The sequence below is a fragment of the Erythrolamprus reginae genome, chromosome 9, assembly GCF_031021105.1.
Source record: "Erythrolamprus reginae isolate rEryReg1 chromosome 9, rEryReg1.hap1, whole genome shotgun sequence".
Classification (NCBI taxonomy): domain Eukaryota; kingdom Metazoa; phylum Chordata; class Lepidosauria; order Squamata; family Dipsadidae; genus Erythrolamprus; species Erythrolamprus reginae.
This window is the reverse complement of record NC_091958.1, coordinates 57,275,537-57,292,054: the sequence shown is the minus strand read 5'-3', so window position 1 is coordinate 57,292,054 and position 16,518 is coordinate 57,275,537. Positions and strand designations below refer to the sequence as shown.

Below are 16,518 nucleotides of genomic sequence, written 5' to 3'. Positions count from 1 at the left end.
CAGTCTGGAGACCAAATAGCTGGAGAGGCTGAATGGCAAACCTTGTAGTATTTCCAGGAACACCAGCCCGAGGCCCCTAAGGGCAGGGGTCACAGGCAGGGTGGCAGAGACATTTCCCGGGCGTGAATTTGCATTCCCACTGTAATCCTTGTAGAATTCCCGGCATCTGGAGATGTTTTGTGTTCAGAACCACAGAGGAGCAATTTAGCTTCCTGGAAAAATCGAAAGCAGGGTGACACTTTCAATATCTGAAACAAGGCGAAAGGGAGCTGGTCGTTTTGTTTGTCGTCAAGTAATAAGCGAGGCGGCTGGAGGAGGAAGAGGAGGAGGAGGGGAAGCGAGTGGGGGGGGGGAAGGAGAAAGAGGAGGGAAACATACTGGGGGAATTCTCCGCTCTGCAGGAGCCTGGTGCTTCATGACTACACAAAATGCAAAACTAAACTCCCCAAAAACAACCTGGCAGGGGTCTTTGATTGCTTTGGTGGAAATAAACGAAGAAACAGCTCTGGTGCACAACTGGCCCATCTGTTTCTTGTGTGTGTGTGGGGGTGACATTGTGCTAGGATGTTTTTAGGGAGAGATGGATCTTGGGAGTGGCTTGCTATTTGAAGAGATGAAGATCTCAGAAGGCCAGCCCAGGTCCATCTTGACCAAGGGGGGGGGAGTCTCCAAAGGCCTCTGAAAGCTTTGATTAGGTGCAACAGGTCAAGTCTGGAGGCATTTCCTGGGCCCTCCCTGCAGGACTTCCTCTGGGCATGGGAGGAGAGCTTTTCTTCTCCGCTGCAGGAGAAGGCATCAAGGACCCGACCTTCATCCTCAAGGACCCAAACTGGACTTTCTCCATTTGCTGCCTCCTTCATTTTAGATCCTGCTTTTCTTTTCTTTTTAAACATTCTTTATTCATTTTCCACAATTTAAAAAGAAAATCCAAATAGAGATACAAAAAAAAGTCAAAGAAAATAAATTAAAATTAAAATTAAACAAATTCAAAATAGGTACAACTATAAAAGGCACACTACATTTTACAATAAATTGTGTCAAATATACACTGCTCAAAAAATAATAATAAAGGGAACACTTAAACAACAGAGTGTAACTCCAAGTCAATCAAACTTCCGTGAAATCAAACTGTCCACTTAGGAAGCAAAACTGATGGACAATCAATTTCACCTGCTTTGGTGCACAATCAACTTTGGACAGAACAAAATATTCAATGAGAATATGTCATTCATTCAGATCTAGGATGGGTTCTTGGAGGGTTCCCTTTATTGTTTTGAGCAGTGGATAGAGAGAGAGAGAGAGAGAGAGATTAGATAGATAGATAGATAGATAGATAGATAGATAGATAGAGATAGATAGATTAGATAGAGAGAGAGAGAGAGAGAGATTAGAGAGAGAGAGAGAGAGATAGATTAGAGAGAGAGAGAGAGAGAGATATTAGATAGAGAGAGATAGATAGATAGATTAGATAGATAGAGAGAGAGAGAGATTAGAGAGATAGAGAGATAGATAGATAGATAGATAGATAGAGAGAGAGAGAGAGAGAGAGAGAGAGATAGTTAGATAGAATAGATAGAGATAGAGAAATACCATTTTTCTATTTCACTAAATAAACATCCTGCTTTCCATCATGCAGCACACAACGAAAAATGAGGGGTGGGGGGAAGAGAACCAGAACACTTAAAAGTTATAAAATATGGTTCCCACCTGCCAGTTTCCTCTGGGGGGCTGAATATTTCTTGGGGAGTCTGGAATTGGGGTGAAAACAGGAGGCGTCCTTCCTCTCCTCTCCAGGGTCATCAGCAGAGCTCCCGGTCTGAAACTCGTGGTGGAGACGTTGATCTCTTCTCTCCGGCCTATCGGCAACATTGTCCTGATCTGTTGTGCTTTCTTTATCATCTTCGGCATTTTGGGAGTGCAGGTAAGGCTTCCCCACCCACCAGACCAAGATCCACCGAAAGGGTTCTTGGTCTCCTTCAATTGGCTCAGCCTGAGCATGAGACTAGACCTCAGGGGATGTCTCCAAGGTCTGTGGGAGCTGAGGCCCCCTCGCTCCCTTCTTAAACCTCTCCTGCTGATTTTATTCGGTTTCCTCCCAGCTCTTCAAGGGCAAGTTCTACCACTGTGAGGGAGGTGACATCCGAAACATCTCCACTAAAGCCGACTGCAGAAAAGCTCACTACAGATGGATCCGGCGGAAGTACAACTTCGACAATTTGGGGCAGGTAAGAGGGGTAGGAGAAGCCGGGCAGAGAAGAAGTTCCTCCAGGCGAGCAACCTTCCCAATCTCCGTTTTTAAAAGAAGACAATATAACATAATATAAAAAAGGAAAGGAGTGAAAATAAAGGTAAAGTCAAAAGGTAGAAGGGAAAAGAAAAGATGAGAGAGAGACAGAGAAAGAAAGAAAGAAAGAAAGAAAGAAAGAAAGAAAGAAAGAAAGAAAGAAAGAAAGAAAGGGATAATTGTGTCAAATATCTAGTTGACATTTCATTAACAAACAAGCTATGATTTCAGTTTCTATAGTGGAGGTATACTACCTCTCACTTTTGATTATTTGCAACGAAGTTTTTGTTAGGTTTAATTGTGATCACATCCATACAAAGGACAATTCTACTTTTATCAACAACATTCTTTGCTTTCACAGGCCCTGATGTCTTTGTTCGTCCTCTCTTCCAAAGATGGCTGGGTGAACATCATGTATGATGGATTGGACGCCGTCGGGATTGACCAACAGGTAGACACTAAATGTCCTAAGAGTTTTCATGGGGAGTTGCTCAAAGACTCATTCCCACGCACATATGCAGCGCAATGATTGGCAATCAACAATAGGGTCAACATTCTGGCTGAAGTGCTGGCCATTCATTCATTCACAAGGGGGGGGATAACCATTAGGTGATAAATGACCCACCTAACTATTAGGTGATAAATGAGGAGGAGAAGGAGGAGGAAGAAGGAGAAGGAGGAGGAGGAGGAGGAGGAGGAGAAGGAGAAGGAGAAGAAGAAGAAGAAGAAGAAGAAGAAGAAGAAGAAGAAGAAGAAGAAGAAGGTGGAAGGTGGAAGGTGGAAGGGAAAAGGACTCTGGAAGACTTCAACTCCAATCTCCTGCTTAAGTAGGAGACCCTGTAGCAGATTTAGGTGATGATGATCCATCATGATTCAGACTTAAGGATAATGTCATTCAAACATTGCTGGAGAGATTTCAGTGACGGTGTCCTTTCTGGATATCTCAGGAGATGCTGCCCCAGGTGGACCTCACCTTCGGTTGGGCTGATTCTCCAGCTCCCAGGAGCCCCGCAACGTCTTCTCCCACCCATTTCCACCCTGACCCAGGGATGCTCATCCAGCCATTCCAAAAACCCCCAAATTAAAGTCAGTCCCAGAGTCTTTAAGTCTTTCATTTTTGGAAAACCAATTTGTCTGAAATGACTTTACATCCTGCAGCGCGACTAAGTTTAAAAGCAAAACGAAGATAGTGGAGAATGATCAGATCTGAACTTTTTTTGGAAAGTTCCCCTCCTCCTCTCAGTACGAAGTCTTCTCTTTGAGTTTTTTATTTTTAATCTTAGACACACACACACACACCGTTGTGATCCTGTCAGGGTGCAGAACATGCAAGGGAAACCAGAAACAACTCAAGCAGGCGCAAAAGTCCAGAAAGAGAAGGCCACTATTTCTGGCAGCTGGGCTGGCAAGTGGACTATGCCATGGGGGCATCCTGGCCATATTCCACAGGGCGGGGAGGGTGCACTGCCCAGTAAGCTGGTCAAGATGCCAACTCTTCCAAGACGCTCCAGCACCAACCTCTGGCGTCCGAAGGGTTGACTGCTCCACTCGCCTCCGGGGTGGGCTCCATCTCCATTGTGCTCATCCGCCATTGTTCCTTGTCTCCCCACCCCCATCTCTCCCTTCTTCCTGCTGCCTTTTGGCCGCCTCGCCAGCCCAGCCGGAACCATAACCTCTGGATGCTTCTCTACTTCATTTCCTTCCTGCTCATCGTCAGCTTCTTTGTGCTCAACATGTTCGTCGGGGTGGTGGTGGAGAACTTCCACAAATGCCGGCAGCACCAGGAGGCGGAGGAGGCCCGGCGGCGCGAGGAGAAGCGGCTGCGGCGTCTGGAGAAAAAGCGCAGGAGTAAGGCGATATACATGTCTGGTCGGTAGACAGCGGTACAATCACAATCTTTCTGAGGGTTGCCTGCTCCCGACGTCCGGCTCGACCTCCCTCCTTATTGCCTGGTTTTCTTCGGGTTGGGGATGGGACCCCAAAAAGGCCTTTCCCCTCCCCAGCTTTGGAGATGCTTTAAGAGCCAGAAGGTAGCTCACCCTTCCTCCTCTGATGCACGAGGCTCAGCTCCGTGATTCTCTTTATTTTTATTTATTTATTTATTCGATTTTTATGCCGCCCTTCTCCTTAGACTCAGGGCGGCTTACAACATGTTATCAATAGCACTTTTTAACAGAGCCAGCCTATGGCCCCCACAATCCGGGTCCTCATTTGACCCACCTCGGAAGGATGGAAGGCTTGAGCAGGTGATGAGATTTGAACCGCTGACCTTCAGATCTACAGTCAGCTTCAGTGGCCTGCAGTACAGCACTCTACCTGCTGCACCACCCCGGCTCTTCCTTTAACATCCCAGCTCAGCATGGATAGGAGCCATACACGGGGTTCCCCCAAGTAGATATCGGGGGCCAATTCCTTCCGAGGGCTCCTTGGTGCTCTCTGGGTTTGGCTGTTTTCTCACAGGCATTTCATTAACCAAACTAGGTAACATCATCAATATTAATCAGTGCTAATGTTAGATTGCCTAGGGAAAATATATCATCCACAAAACCAACTTACCGTATTTTCGGAGTATAAGACGCACCTTGGTTTTTGGGGAGGAAAGTAGGGAAAAGAATCTGCTTACTAGGTATTCATCTGGCTAGCGTCCTTAGTCTGGTCAGATTCAGCACATTATTTTATCCTCTGCTTAAGGGCTTTAAAAAAACTTTATTCGGAGAGAGTAACAATGAAAGAGCTTGCAGGCCAGTAAGAGCTGGGAACATTATTAGCACCTGGAAAGAAACAAGTAGAGCAATGGAAAAACAACCCTACAAAGATCGGGTTTGGAAAACATTCTTAGCAGAGAGTAACAATGAAAGAGCTTGCAAGCTGGTAGGAGCTGGGAACATGGTTAGCACCTGGTTAGAGCTGGAAAGAGACTTACCAGTAGCAAGTTAGAGCTGCAAAGACTTAGGGCTTAAAAAACATTCTTCTCATAGAGAAACAATGAAAGAGCCTGCAAGGTAAGAGCTGGGAAGATCGTTAGCAGCTAGTTAAGGCTGGAGGAAAAAAGCTATGTTCAGAGTATAAGAAGGCTTGTTTCTGGCCTCCAGAGGGCCTCCGGACTCCCAAGGAAGCCATATTTGCCCTCTTGGAGCCTTGAAAAAAGGCTCCGGACCCTTCGTGGTGCAGGTGGATAATTAGGTCGCACCCATCCAGCAACAGGGCAGTGACCCTGTTGCTAACTGACCTGATGCCCACCCCTGGTTTTTGCCTCATGTCAGAAGATGATTCCAGCTCCCACCCACCCCAATTTCTCCCCCTGCGACTTAAAGCATCACCAAAGGGTTTCAGGGGGAAAGCGGCTGCAAATTTCCCCCGAGGGTTTTGGCCCAGGGGGGGGGCCCGGCATGGCCCACGAGAGATGCATGTGGAAAACCAGCAGAAGGGAAGGGATGAGGTGGCCTCCCCTTTCCACGGGCAGGAAAACGAGTGTCCCCCAAAATGGGCTCCATTAAAAGAGATGCACGTTCAGCCTGTAAACCATTCGGGGAGTCGAAAAGTGGCCCCCGGTCAGGTTTCGGCACAGAGTCGAGGCAGAAATCTCATCATATTTTGAAAATGTGTGCTCCCCCCCCCTTCCCATTTCAACAGTGCACTGAACAGAAAAATAGGAGTTTTGTGCTACCTGCCCGAGGGGCTGAAGAATTGAGACACCATGGAGAGGAAAGTCAAGAAGAAAGAGATATTAGGGTTGGATGGCAGGAGCATTTAATAGAAAAAAGAAGCAACGGTGGGGAAAATAGGTTGGTTGGAAAGAGACCAGGAGGTGGTTAGTTGTATAAGAACACAGCTCAGACATTCAGGAGGAACTGGGTGAAACCAGAGAAGTGGAGGGAAGATCTCAAGATGGGAAGGGTCCATAGCTCAACAGAAAACCCTCTTGGCATGCAAGAGGTTCCAGGACGTATCTCCTGAGGGTCCAGGAAGGACCAAGAAAGAACGTTGACCTGGAAGCCAAGACATCTATAGCAACCTAGACTCTATTAACTGAGATAGGCCAAGAGTCCACCTGGAGAAAGGCAGGTTCTTGGGTTCTGCTTTCATTCAAGGGATTAGGGTGCATATATGTTCAAGAAGGAACTGGCCAGGCTCAGAAAGATCTGATGTGTGACTGACACTCTGTAGCTTCTGTGTGTCTTGGTGGGACTTGTCTGTGGGCAATCAGAGGTTGAGATGATGGTGTTCCTTGCCAGTGACGGCAACAGGCCAAGGAGAACGTTAGAGGAGGAAGCTGGGGTCTTGGCAACATTAAAGCTTATGGACTTCAACTTCCAGAATTCCTCAGCCATCTATGTTGAAGTTCATAAGTCTCAAAGTTGCCAGGTGTGGAGTGCCCTCTGTTAGGTAGGGAATTCCAGGGATGGTGGGAATGCAATCCTACAGGATGGCCTCATGGGGCAGGGATTGGACCAAGTGACATAATTACAGGACTGGAGATCGAGGGCCCAAATCCCTCCAGTGGCCTCTGTGATTGGTCAGGAGCTGCATCCTGTGCCTTTCTGGCCAAACTCCACACATGTCATTGGCTTTTGAAAGCCAAGCAGGCAGGAACATAGATTGGACCATGGAAGAAGGTCAGAGAAGATCCGTTTCTACCTCCTAACAAGGGATGGCACCCAGAACATAATTTGTGGATATGTTGGACATGACATGTCCATATTTCCCATCATCCAAGGTTGATGAGTAGAAGACCTGGAAATTTCTGACCACAGGGACACATTCTATGCCCAAAGAGAAGGATCTGATTCCAGATGGAATCTTGAACCTTGACCCAAGTTTCTGCCATGATCCCCGTAAGCTTTTGAACCAGAAAAGTATTTAGAATAATACATAGTCTCAGTTTGTCCCTTATTTGTCTGTGCCACAGTGTAAGCATTGGCTTCATTGAGACTGCGCATCGATTCTACGAGCCCGCACTCAAGAGGGCAGTTATGTTCACCAAATGGCTTATGTCTCCTCCTTCTGCAGTGCATGAGTTGGCATCTCTTCTAATGGACTTTGCATGCATGGTGGGATGGGATGTGGCGTGGACGTCATGCTTTTTCCTGTGTCGTCAGTGTACTTTCAATGTAACATGTTCCCAAGCCGCCACTGCATGCTGCTTCTCCTCACATGCTGGGGATGTCTCCAGAGCTTCTGCTTTGCCTCTGACCTACTTGGGACATCTAACCAAGATCCTTTTTCATCAGCTTGTGTGTGTCGTGTCTATGTGTTCTACCTCTTTGTCATGTATCTCTAGTGAAGCAACACGTTCACCTGAAACTGGAACCTATCAAATATCTTGGGCTACAGTTACCACTTTACTACTTTGTAAGGCTACACTTGGAGTACTGCATTCAGTTTTGGTCACCACGATGCAAAAAGGATGTTGAGACTCCAGAAAGAGTGCAGAGAAGAGCCACAAAGAGGATGAGGGGATAAATGGAGGCTAAAACATATGAAGAGTTGGTGCAGGAACTGGGCATGGCTAGTTTGATGAAAAGAAAGACCAGGGGAGACACAATAGCAGCCTTCCAGTATCTCAGGGGTTGCCACAAAGAAGAGGGAGTCAAGCTATTCTCCAAAGCACCTGAGTCCAGGATTTCAAAGACAGGAAGTGAGTGGGTTAGTTGTTGACTTGGATGTGTTAGTAGCTAATGGGGTCAACCAACAGCAAAGGATCAGAAGAGAAAGAAGCAAGGATGGAATGAAAACAACCAGGAACATTTGCCCCTAAAGGGAAAAATGGGACAGGGGGGAACCATTATGAGGGTCGCCCAGAAAGTAATGTACCACATTCTTTTTCTTCAACAATTTTTTATTGAACACAATGAAACTTCCACACAAAAAAGAATGATGTTTCTTCTACACTCCTATTTTCCCATGTAATCTCTGTCCTGTTCTATGGCCTTTCTCCAGCGAGACACAAGGGTGTGTATGCCCTGTCAGTACCCCTCCTGGTTCTGATCATGAAGCCATTTTTGCACTGGGTGAATCACCTCTAACGGCCTCCCCTCTGTGGCCAGCGACTAACCGTCCTTCTGTCGACTGCAGATTCTCCATAAACTGCACACAAATGTTTGTGAATGTTCCCAACAGTTTCTTTCTCCACCATGAGAAATTCAGTGACAACACGCTGCTTATAACGTACGTCACTAACAGATGCCATTTTGAAATACTGCCACAGCTACGCAAAATTCTGAAGAAACGCAAAATTTACACACGAACTCCTGACAATTCATATAATTTATATCTAAAGTTTTGTATTTGTACCATTACTGTAGACTGAGAAGAGAAATGTGGTGCATTGCTTTCTGGGCGACCCTCATAGATGCAGCACCATGGAGAGCTCCCCCTGGGGCTCCCCCGTTGCTAGGATTAGCCCCGCTCCGTTGTATGCTGCTTGGTGTGTGTGGCTCCAGGAACTGGTTGACGGACTCTTGCCAATTATCCCGAGAGCTCAAAGGCAGCCAGGCAGGAAAGAGAGAAACCCTGTTTGCTTTGAGAGGCTTTCAAACTGCTTGCCTGGAAAATACACACACGTATTTAAATGTCCTTCTCAGCCATCGGGGGAAGGGAGGGATTAATAGCCAGAGGGTGACCACTCAGTTGGGTCCCTTTTGATGGGATTAGTTCCACTTGCAGATTCCGATCGGCCCGGTGTCTTGCATTAGCAAAACATTTGGCAATGTAACAGTCGACTGGGAAGAATCAAAAGGGTCGAGGGTAGGAAACAGAGGGTTGCAAATGACTAGGTGGGGGCCCTGGAGGAATTAGGAGGCCAACTCTGGCTCACCTTTTCCTTCTTCTAACAATCAGGTGCCTGCATCTCCCAGAATCAAATGGAGAAGGTTGTATCCATAACAAGGCAGAATTCCAAACTTTTGTGTGGATTTCTCAAAGGGGTGGACAAAAGTCCTAAACACCACCACAATGCTAAGGCCAACAAATCATCTAGACCAGGGGTAGGCCAAGTTGGCTCTTTGATGACATGTGGACTTCCACTCCCAGAATTCCTGAGTTACCATGGCTGGCTCAGGAATTCTGGGAGTTGAATCCACATGTCATAGAAGGGCCAACTTGGCCTACCCCTCACCTAGACCATGGGTGTCCCAACTTGGTAACTTCAAGACTTGTGGGGTTTTAACTCCCAGAAGTCCCCTGGGCTGTTGGGGAATTCTGGGAGTTGAAGTTTACAAGTCTTAAAAGTTGCTGAGGTTGAACACGTCTGATCTTAATGAAGCCTAGAGCACGAGGTTCCTACTTTTCCATTCTTGTGCCAGGTTTCCTCAACCTGGTGCCTTGAGATGCATTCAATTTCATCCCCCATAATCCTCGTTGGCTCGGAATTATGGGCGTTGAACCCCAATGTGTCGCTGAAGAGCACCAGCTTGGGGAAAGCTATGCAATCCTCACATTTGGAAGAGAACATGGTTCCTCTCTTGTTGGCTGGCTGTAATCTCAGGGCTTTGCTTTCACAAGATGCCCCAATAATCCCACACTAAGTTGCAGATATGGATCAAACTGAACAGGTCCAAAGACAGGCTACAAAAATGTGGAAGGTCTTAAGCATCAAACTTATCAGGAAAGACTTCATGAACTCCATCTGTATAGTCTGGAGGACAGAAGGGAAAGGGGGGCATGATCGAAACATTTAAATATGTTAAAGGATTAAATAAGGTCAGGAGGGAAGTGTTTTTAATAAGAAAGTGAACACAAGAACAAGGGGGCACAATATGAGGTCAGTTGGGGGAAAGATCAGAAGCAACGTGAGAAAATATTATTTGACTGAAAGAGTAGTAGTAAATGCTTGGAACAAACTTCCAGCAGACGTGGTTGGTCAATCCCCAGTGACTGAATTGAAACATGCCTGGGATAAACATAGATCCATCTTAAGATAAAATACAGGAAATAGTAGAAAGGCAGACTAGATGGACCAGGAGGGCTTTTTCTGCCGTCAGTCTTCGAGGTTTCTCTAGGTAGTTAAGACAAAGGTTCCATGAGCTTGCAAACCTTCACCTCACTTCCAAGAACTCTGCAGAGTCCATCTCCATGTCTCGGTGGGCAGAGGAGGAGCATCACGGCCTTGACTACAAAAACCACAATCCACAGAGCCATGGACTGCATGCCCCTCAGACAAAACTCGCATGGTTTTGCGTGCCAGCATGGCTTATGTTGGAAGAGGCCGAGGAGGCTGCCAGGATCTGACGGGTCCTTGTTGGGTGTTTTTTCCCCTGCAGAAGCTCAGCGACGGCCCTACTACGCCGATTATTCCCCTGCCCGGAAATACATCCATTCGCTCTGCACCAGCCACTACCTGGACCTCTTCATCACTTTCATCATTGGCGTCAATGTCATCACGATGTCCATGGAGCACTTTGATCAACCCAAGGTACAGGCAGCCTCTCTTGGCTCTCCCGTAGCTTTCGTGGGGCCCAGGACAGGCAAGTTCAGGGGCCAGCCGGGGGGGGCACTCAATCCAGGGGTTTTGGCAGCCAAGAGCTGAAGGCCAGGAACCTGTTGCAGCTTCTTCAGAAAGCAGAAAAGTCATGGATGGATACTGGTGGAGCTTCTGTGAGGAAGGGCAGGACAGCAGATTCTTGGTCCGGAGGTCCCATGACATTTAATAAATCTTCTATATTATTATTATTTATTAGATTTAAATGCTCCAAGGATTTGGGGCAGCTTACAACATATAAGGAAACAATGTACATTGAAATCCAATTAATTAAGTTAAAAGTTAAATCTAAAAATTAAAATGCGCACATATCCATTCAATCAACAAGTCCACTATATATTCATCAGCCAGCAGGAAGTGTCCAGTAACCCCAAGCCTGGCAGCATAGATGAGTCTTCAGGCTTTTACGAAAGGCAGGGAGGGTGGGGGCAGTATGAATCTCTGGGGGGAGCTGATTCCAGAGGGCCGGGCCCCCCACAGAGAAGGCTCTTCTCCTCGGCCCCACCAAGCAACATTGTCTAGTTCAGTGTTTCCCAACCTTGGCAACTTGGAGATATCTGGGCGACCCTCATAGATGCAGCACCATGGAGAGCTCCCCCTGGAGCTACCCCATTGCTAGGATTAGCCCTGCTGGTCGTATGCTGCTTGGTGTGTGTGGCTCCAGGAACTGGTTGATGGACTCTTCGCTGGCTGGGGAATTCTGGGAGTTGAAGTCCAAATACCTTCAAGTTGCCAAGGTTGAGAAACACTGGTGTAGTTGACGAGTCCTGGAGAAGGCCGACTCTGTGGGACCTCACCAGTCACTGGGATTCATGCAGCAGGAGTCGGTCGCACAAGTATTCTGGCCCGATGCCATGTAGAGCTACTATAGAGGTCATTGCCAACACTTTGAATTGCGTCCAGAAACCAATCGGCAACCAATGCAGACCGTGGGGTGTTGGAGAAATATGGGGACATCTAGGAAGGTCCATGACCGCTTGCGTGGTTGCGGTTCTGCACGATTTGTAATATTGGACTTTGTATTGGAATTTGTTTTTATACTTTGTACCTTTATATGTTTTAAGCCACCCCAGGTCCTTGGAGAGGGTCGGCATATAGGTCCGATTAAATAAATAAATAAATAAATTCCTTCTGCTTGGCCACTAACGGACCCTAACAAGCAACCCGCCCACCCACCCCTCCTGTCTTTCCTTGCAGTCTCTAGAAGAGGCCCTGAAATATTGCAACTACTTGTTCACCTTCGTCTTTGTGGTCGAAGCCATCTTGAAGCTGGTGGCCTTTGGCTTCCGGAGGTTCTTCAAGGACAGGTTGGAGACGGGATGGTGGCGATGTCATTTGGGGGAAGGGGTGGTGGGGTGGGTGGGGTGGGGGTACCCCCACGTTGCCTGGCTGTTGAATTAGCTCAGCCTCTGTGCTCCTGCTACCCTCCCTGTAGGTGGAACCAGCTGGATCTGGCCATCGTCCTTCTGTCCATCATGGGGATCACCCTGGAGGAGATTGAGATGAATGCCGCCCTCCCCATCAACCCCACCATCATCCGCATCATGAGGGTGCTCAGGATCGCTAGAGGTGAGGGGCTTCGCTGGGGGAGGATCCCAGAAGTATCTGCCGTACAAATCCCAGCGACCGGTCAGGTCCCACAGAGTTGGTCTCCTCAGGGTCCCGTCAACCGGACAATGCCGGCTGGCGGGGCCTAGGGGAAGAGTCTTCTCTGTGGAGGTCCGGCCCTCTGGAATCAGCTGCCCCCAGAGATTCGCACTGCCCCCACCCTCCTTACCTTCCGTAAGAATTTGAAAACACATTTATGTCGCCAGCCTTGGGGTCATTAGACCCTAGACTCTGCCCAGGGAATGTATCTGGTGTAATTATAGGTGTGTCACTTTTTGATTTTAAATGTTTAAAGAAATTTTTTAAAGTTATCATCCTATTATGGTAATTGGCCTAGAATGTTTTTATCTATTGTGGTTTTTTATTAAAATGTTGTAAGCCGCCCCGAGTCCATGGAGAGGGGAGGCATATAAGTCCAATGAATAAATAAATAAATAAATAAAACCTGCCATTGGAAGATATGCTGCGCCTGGACGGGGAGGTTCCATGGCTCACAGTCCCACTTTCTTTTGCTTTCCAGTGCTGAAGTTGCTGAAAATGGCCACAGGGATGCGGGCCTTGCTGGACACGGTGGTCCAAGCCCTCCCCCAGGTCAGGCGTGAAGCTCTGCAGTTGTTGATTTTCCTTTCCCTTCTAAACGTCAGATTCCCCCCTCCTTCCTCCTTCCTCCTTCCTCCTTTCTCCTGCTCCTCCTCCTCCTGATACTCCCATTCCTCCAGCTTTCCAGAAATGTTCCATCTTGTCTCGCCCCAAGAGGGGAAGAAACGACACACCCAGAGGGATTTATTGACACCATTTCCCAACTGCACTGAGGACATTATTTCCAGCAGCTCAAAATGTTCTCCTCTAGTTTTGTTTTGTTTTGTTTCCTTTCTTTCTTTCTTTCTTTCTTTCTTTCTTTCTTTCTTTCTTTCTTTCTTTCTTTCTTTCTTTCTTTCTGCACACCAAGACAACTAGACACAAGAACAGTTTTTCTCCAACGCCATCACTCTACTAAACAAATTATTCCCTCAACACTGTCAGACTTTCTACTAAATCTGCCCTTCTATTCTACTAGTTTTTCTCATCATTCCTATCACCCATTTCCTCCCATGTTGACTGTAGGACTGTAACTTGTTGCTTATATCCTAAGATTTTTATTAATATTGCTTCTTCATTGCTTATTTGACCCCTATGACCATCATTAAGTGTTGTACCACATGATTCTTGACAAATGTATATTTTATTTTATGTACGCTGAGAGCATCTGCACCAAGACAAATTCCTTGTGTGTCCAATCACACTTGGCCAAAAAAAATTCTATTCTATTCTATTCTATTCTATTCCTTTCTTTCTTTCTTTCTTTCTTTCTTTCTTTCTTTCTTTCTTTCAACTCAGTCCTTGAGATAACTAGTTGATGGCTTTTGAGTCCACAAGTCCTGGAGCTTTTTTCAAAGCTGGTTCCCCTTTTTTTGTGCTCACACCAACACAAAAACACAAAGCCAGGGTCGCCCCTCAGTTCTGCCTCTGGGATGCCACGGAATAGATAATTCTCCTGGCATGAAATGCCCCCTTTGCACTCTGCACGTGCCTCTGGGGTGGGGGGGAGGAAAAGTATCCTGAGAAACTCATCTCAATTACTTCAACTAACTGCTAGTTAGTAGTTCAGCAGTTCAAATCTCACCATCGGCTCCAGGTTGACTCAGCCTTCCATCCTTCTGAGGGGGGTCAAATGAGGACCCGGATTGTTGCAGGCAACATGCTGACTCTGTAAATTGCTTAGAGAGGGCTGTAAAAGCACTACAAAGTGGGATATAAGTCTAAATGCTATTGCTATTCCTTCCTCCCTCCCTCCCTCCCTCCCTTCCTTCCTTCGTGGGTAAAATGAGGACCCAGATTGTTGGGGGCAAGAGGCTGATTCAGAGAGGGCTATTAAAGCACTGAAGTGGTATATCAGTCTAAATCCTATTGCTATTGCTATCTCTGTCTCTCTCTCACACACACACATACACACAAACAACTGCCCCAGAGGGGGCAGGAAGAGGGCCTGACTTCTGCACCCCCCTGAAAGCCTTCTGCGGGGCAGGAAGGGGGCTTAGATTGAGCAATGAAATTGAGGATGAGATGGGAAGGAGCATCTGGGCACAAAAACAGACCAGAGAGATTCTGCCCTCCCTCTGGGATACATTTGCAGGCAGTCCACGTGCTGGAGAGATAATGGGGCCTATGTGGGACCAGGATAGGAAAAAATGCTGATAGGACCCCCCCTCCTCCCAAAATGACATAAAAATAAAAACTCAAGGCCTCCGTCAGTGGAAACGCTGCCCTCCCTGATCCTCACCAGCCCCACTGCTCACCCTTCTCATCCTCCACCCCACTTCCCTTCCTGGGGGGAGGGCCCCTCCGCACATCCGGCCTGCCCCACAGCTCTGTGCCAGGGGAGAGCGGCTGGGGACCTCCAGGAAATGGGAAACTGTCCCAGGGGTGAAGTAGCCTGGGAACACCGGCCTTTCTACAGCCCTGTCAATACAGCTGAAAAGCTGCTGCGTCAATTGACCGCACGTGTTTCCGAGCTCGCTGCTTAAAGTCCACTTCTGACCTTCTGCTTTCCTAGGTGGGGAATCTTGGCCTGCTCTTCATGCTCCTCTTCTTCATCTACGCTGCCCTGGGGGTCGAACTCTTTGGGAAGTTGGGTGAGTCCTCTTCGCTTTTTTCTGTTGCTTGGAGACCCTGTGGATATGGTAGCCAGGCGCTCTGGAGCAGTGTTTCCCAACCTTGGCCACTTGGAGATATCTGGACTTCAACTCCCAGAATTCCCCAGCCAGCATTCCAAATGTCTTCAAGTTGCCAAGATTGGGAAACACTGTAATCTAGAGAACAACCATAACTCTGCTGAAAGGCAAGATACAGGGGTAGGCAAAGTTGGCTCTTCTGTGACATGTGGATTTCAACTCCCAGAATTCCTGAACTAGCATGATTGGCTCAGGAATTCTGGGAGTTGAAGCCCACAAGTCATAGAAGAGCCAACTTTGCCTGCCCCTGGGACAAGAACACACCCAGATGTTCCTATGGCTTTCATAAGAGGGGAGAACAACCCCAACCTCGCCCTTGTCCAGCTCAACTAAGTTCCCACCAGGCAAAGGGGGTGCCAGGATCCGGTGGGTTTCTCCAGAGAAATGGGGGGGGGTTTGGGGGTCAGTATGAATTCCAGGGGAGCAAATGAGGAGAGAGGAGAAGGTGTCATTCAGAAAACAAAATGGGAGACCCAACTACCTCCAAGCCAGTGAAGGGCTACAAAAACTTTTACAGTAGAACCTCGACTTACGAATTTAATTGGTGCCGGAAGGAGGCTCGTAAGTTGAAAAGCTCGTATGTCGAAACATTGTTTCCCATAGGAATCAATGGAAAAGCGATTAATGCGTGCAAGCCCAAAAATGCCGCTCTCCCCCAATTGCTTTCCAAGAGAAAAAAATCCCCCAAAAGAACCGACCCGCTCGCTTTGGGGGGAAAAAAAGAACAGGGAGAGGCACCAAATCCACTGGAAAAAATAAATCCCCGAGAACGGTTCCTCTTCTTCTCCTTCTTCTTTCTCTTCCTCCTCTTCTTCCTCCTCCTCTTCTTCCAAGAGGCGCCGAGCGGAGCCCTCCAGCGCGAAGTGCCTTGCCCGAGACCCCACCCGCGCGTGTCTAGGCGCCACGCAGACTTCCTCCGGCGAACCCTGTAAACTTTGAGCCCAGCCGGCTAAAGGGAAGGGAGCCCCAGCCCAAGGGCGCAGAGAGACGGTCCTCGCTCTCTTTCGCCCACTCCTCCCATTGCTCCTTGGCCGGCGGGTGGTTCAAGTCTCTCCACCACCACCACCACCACCTCTCCGGGTTGCGCGGGGCTGTGGTTGCCCGGGTCCAGCCGCGCTCAGGTTGAAGGCAGCGGGAGGAAGCACCGCGCGGGGAAGCGAGGATTGGCTGGCGTGGCACGGCACGTTTCGCCTGGGTGAGAGGCAGACATCAAGGGTGTCTGTACAAAACAGAAAGAGGGAGAAGGAAGCCGCTCGCTTCGCTGGAGATCAGAGGGAAGCCGCGCGCAAGGCTACCGGGAGCAGCCGACCAAGCTGCGGACGCGCACACGGCAAGCAGCGCGAGCGAAACGTGCTCCAAATTGCAGAGCCGGCTTA

General features: G+C 48.0%; 1 protein-coding gene across 1 annotated transcript in view; it reads left to right on the top strand.

Annotated features, from left to right (window-relative positions):
* CACNA1H (calcium voltage-gated channel subunit alpha1 H) overlaps nucleotides 1-16,518 on the top strand; it is a 151,018-nt gene that overhangs the window by 127,381 nt on the left and 7,119 nt on the right. The window contains 9 exon segments of the mRNA XM_070761469.1: nucleotides 1,795-1,921; nucleotides 2,100-2,225; nucleotides 2,646-2,735; nucleotides 3,940-4,132; nucleotides 10,546-10,697; nucleotides 11,961-12,070; nucleotides 12,199-12,332; nucleotides 12,892-12,962; nucleotides 14,965-15,043. Coding sequence (XP_070617570.1) covers nucleotides 1,795-1,921; nucleotides 2,100-2,225; nucleotides 2,646-2,735; nucleotides 3,940-4,132; nucleotides 10,546-10,697; nucleotides 11,961-12,070; nucleotides 12,199-12,332; nucleotides 12,892-12,962; nucleotides 14,965-15,043 — 1,082 coding nt within the window.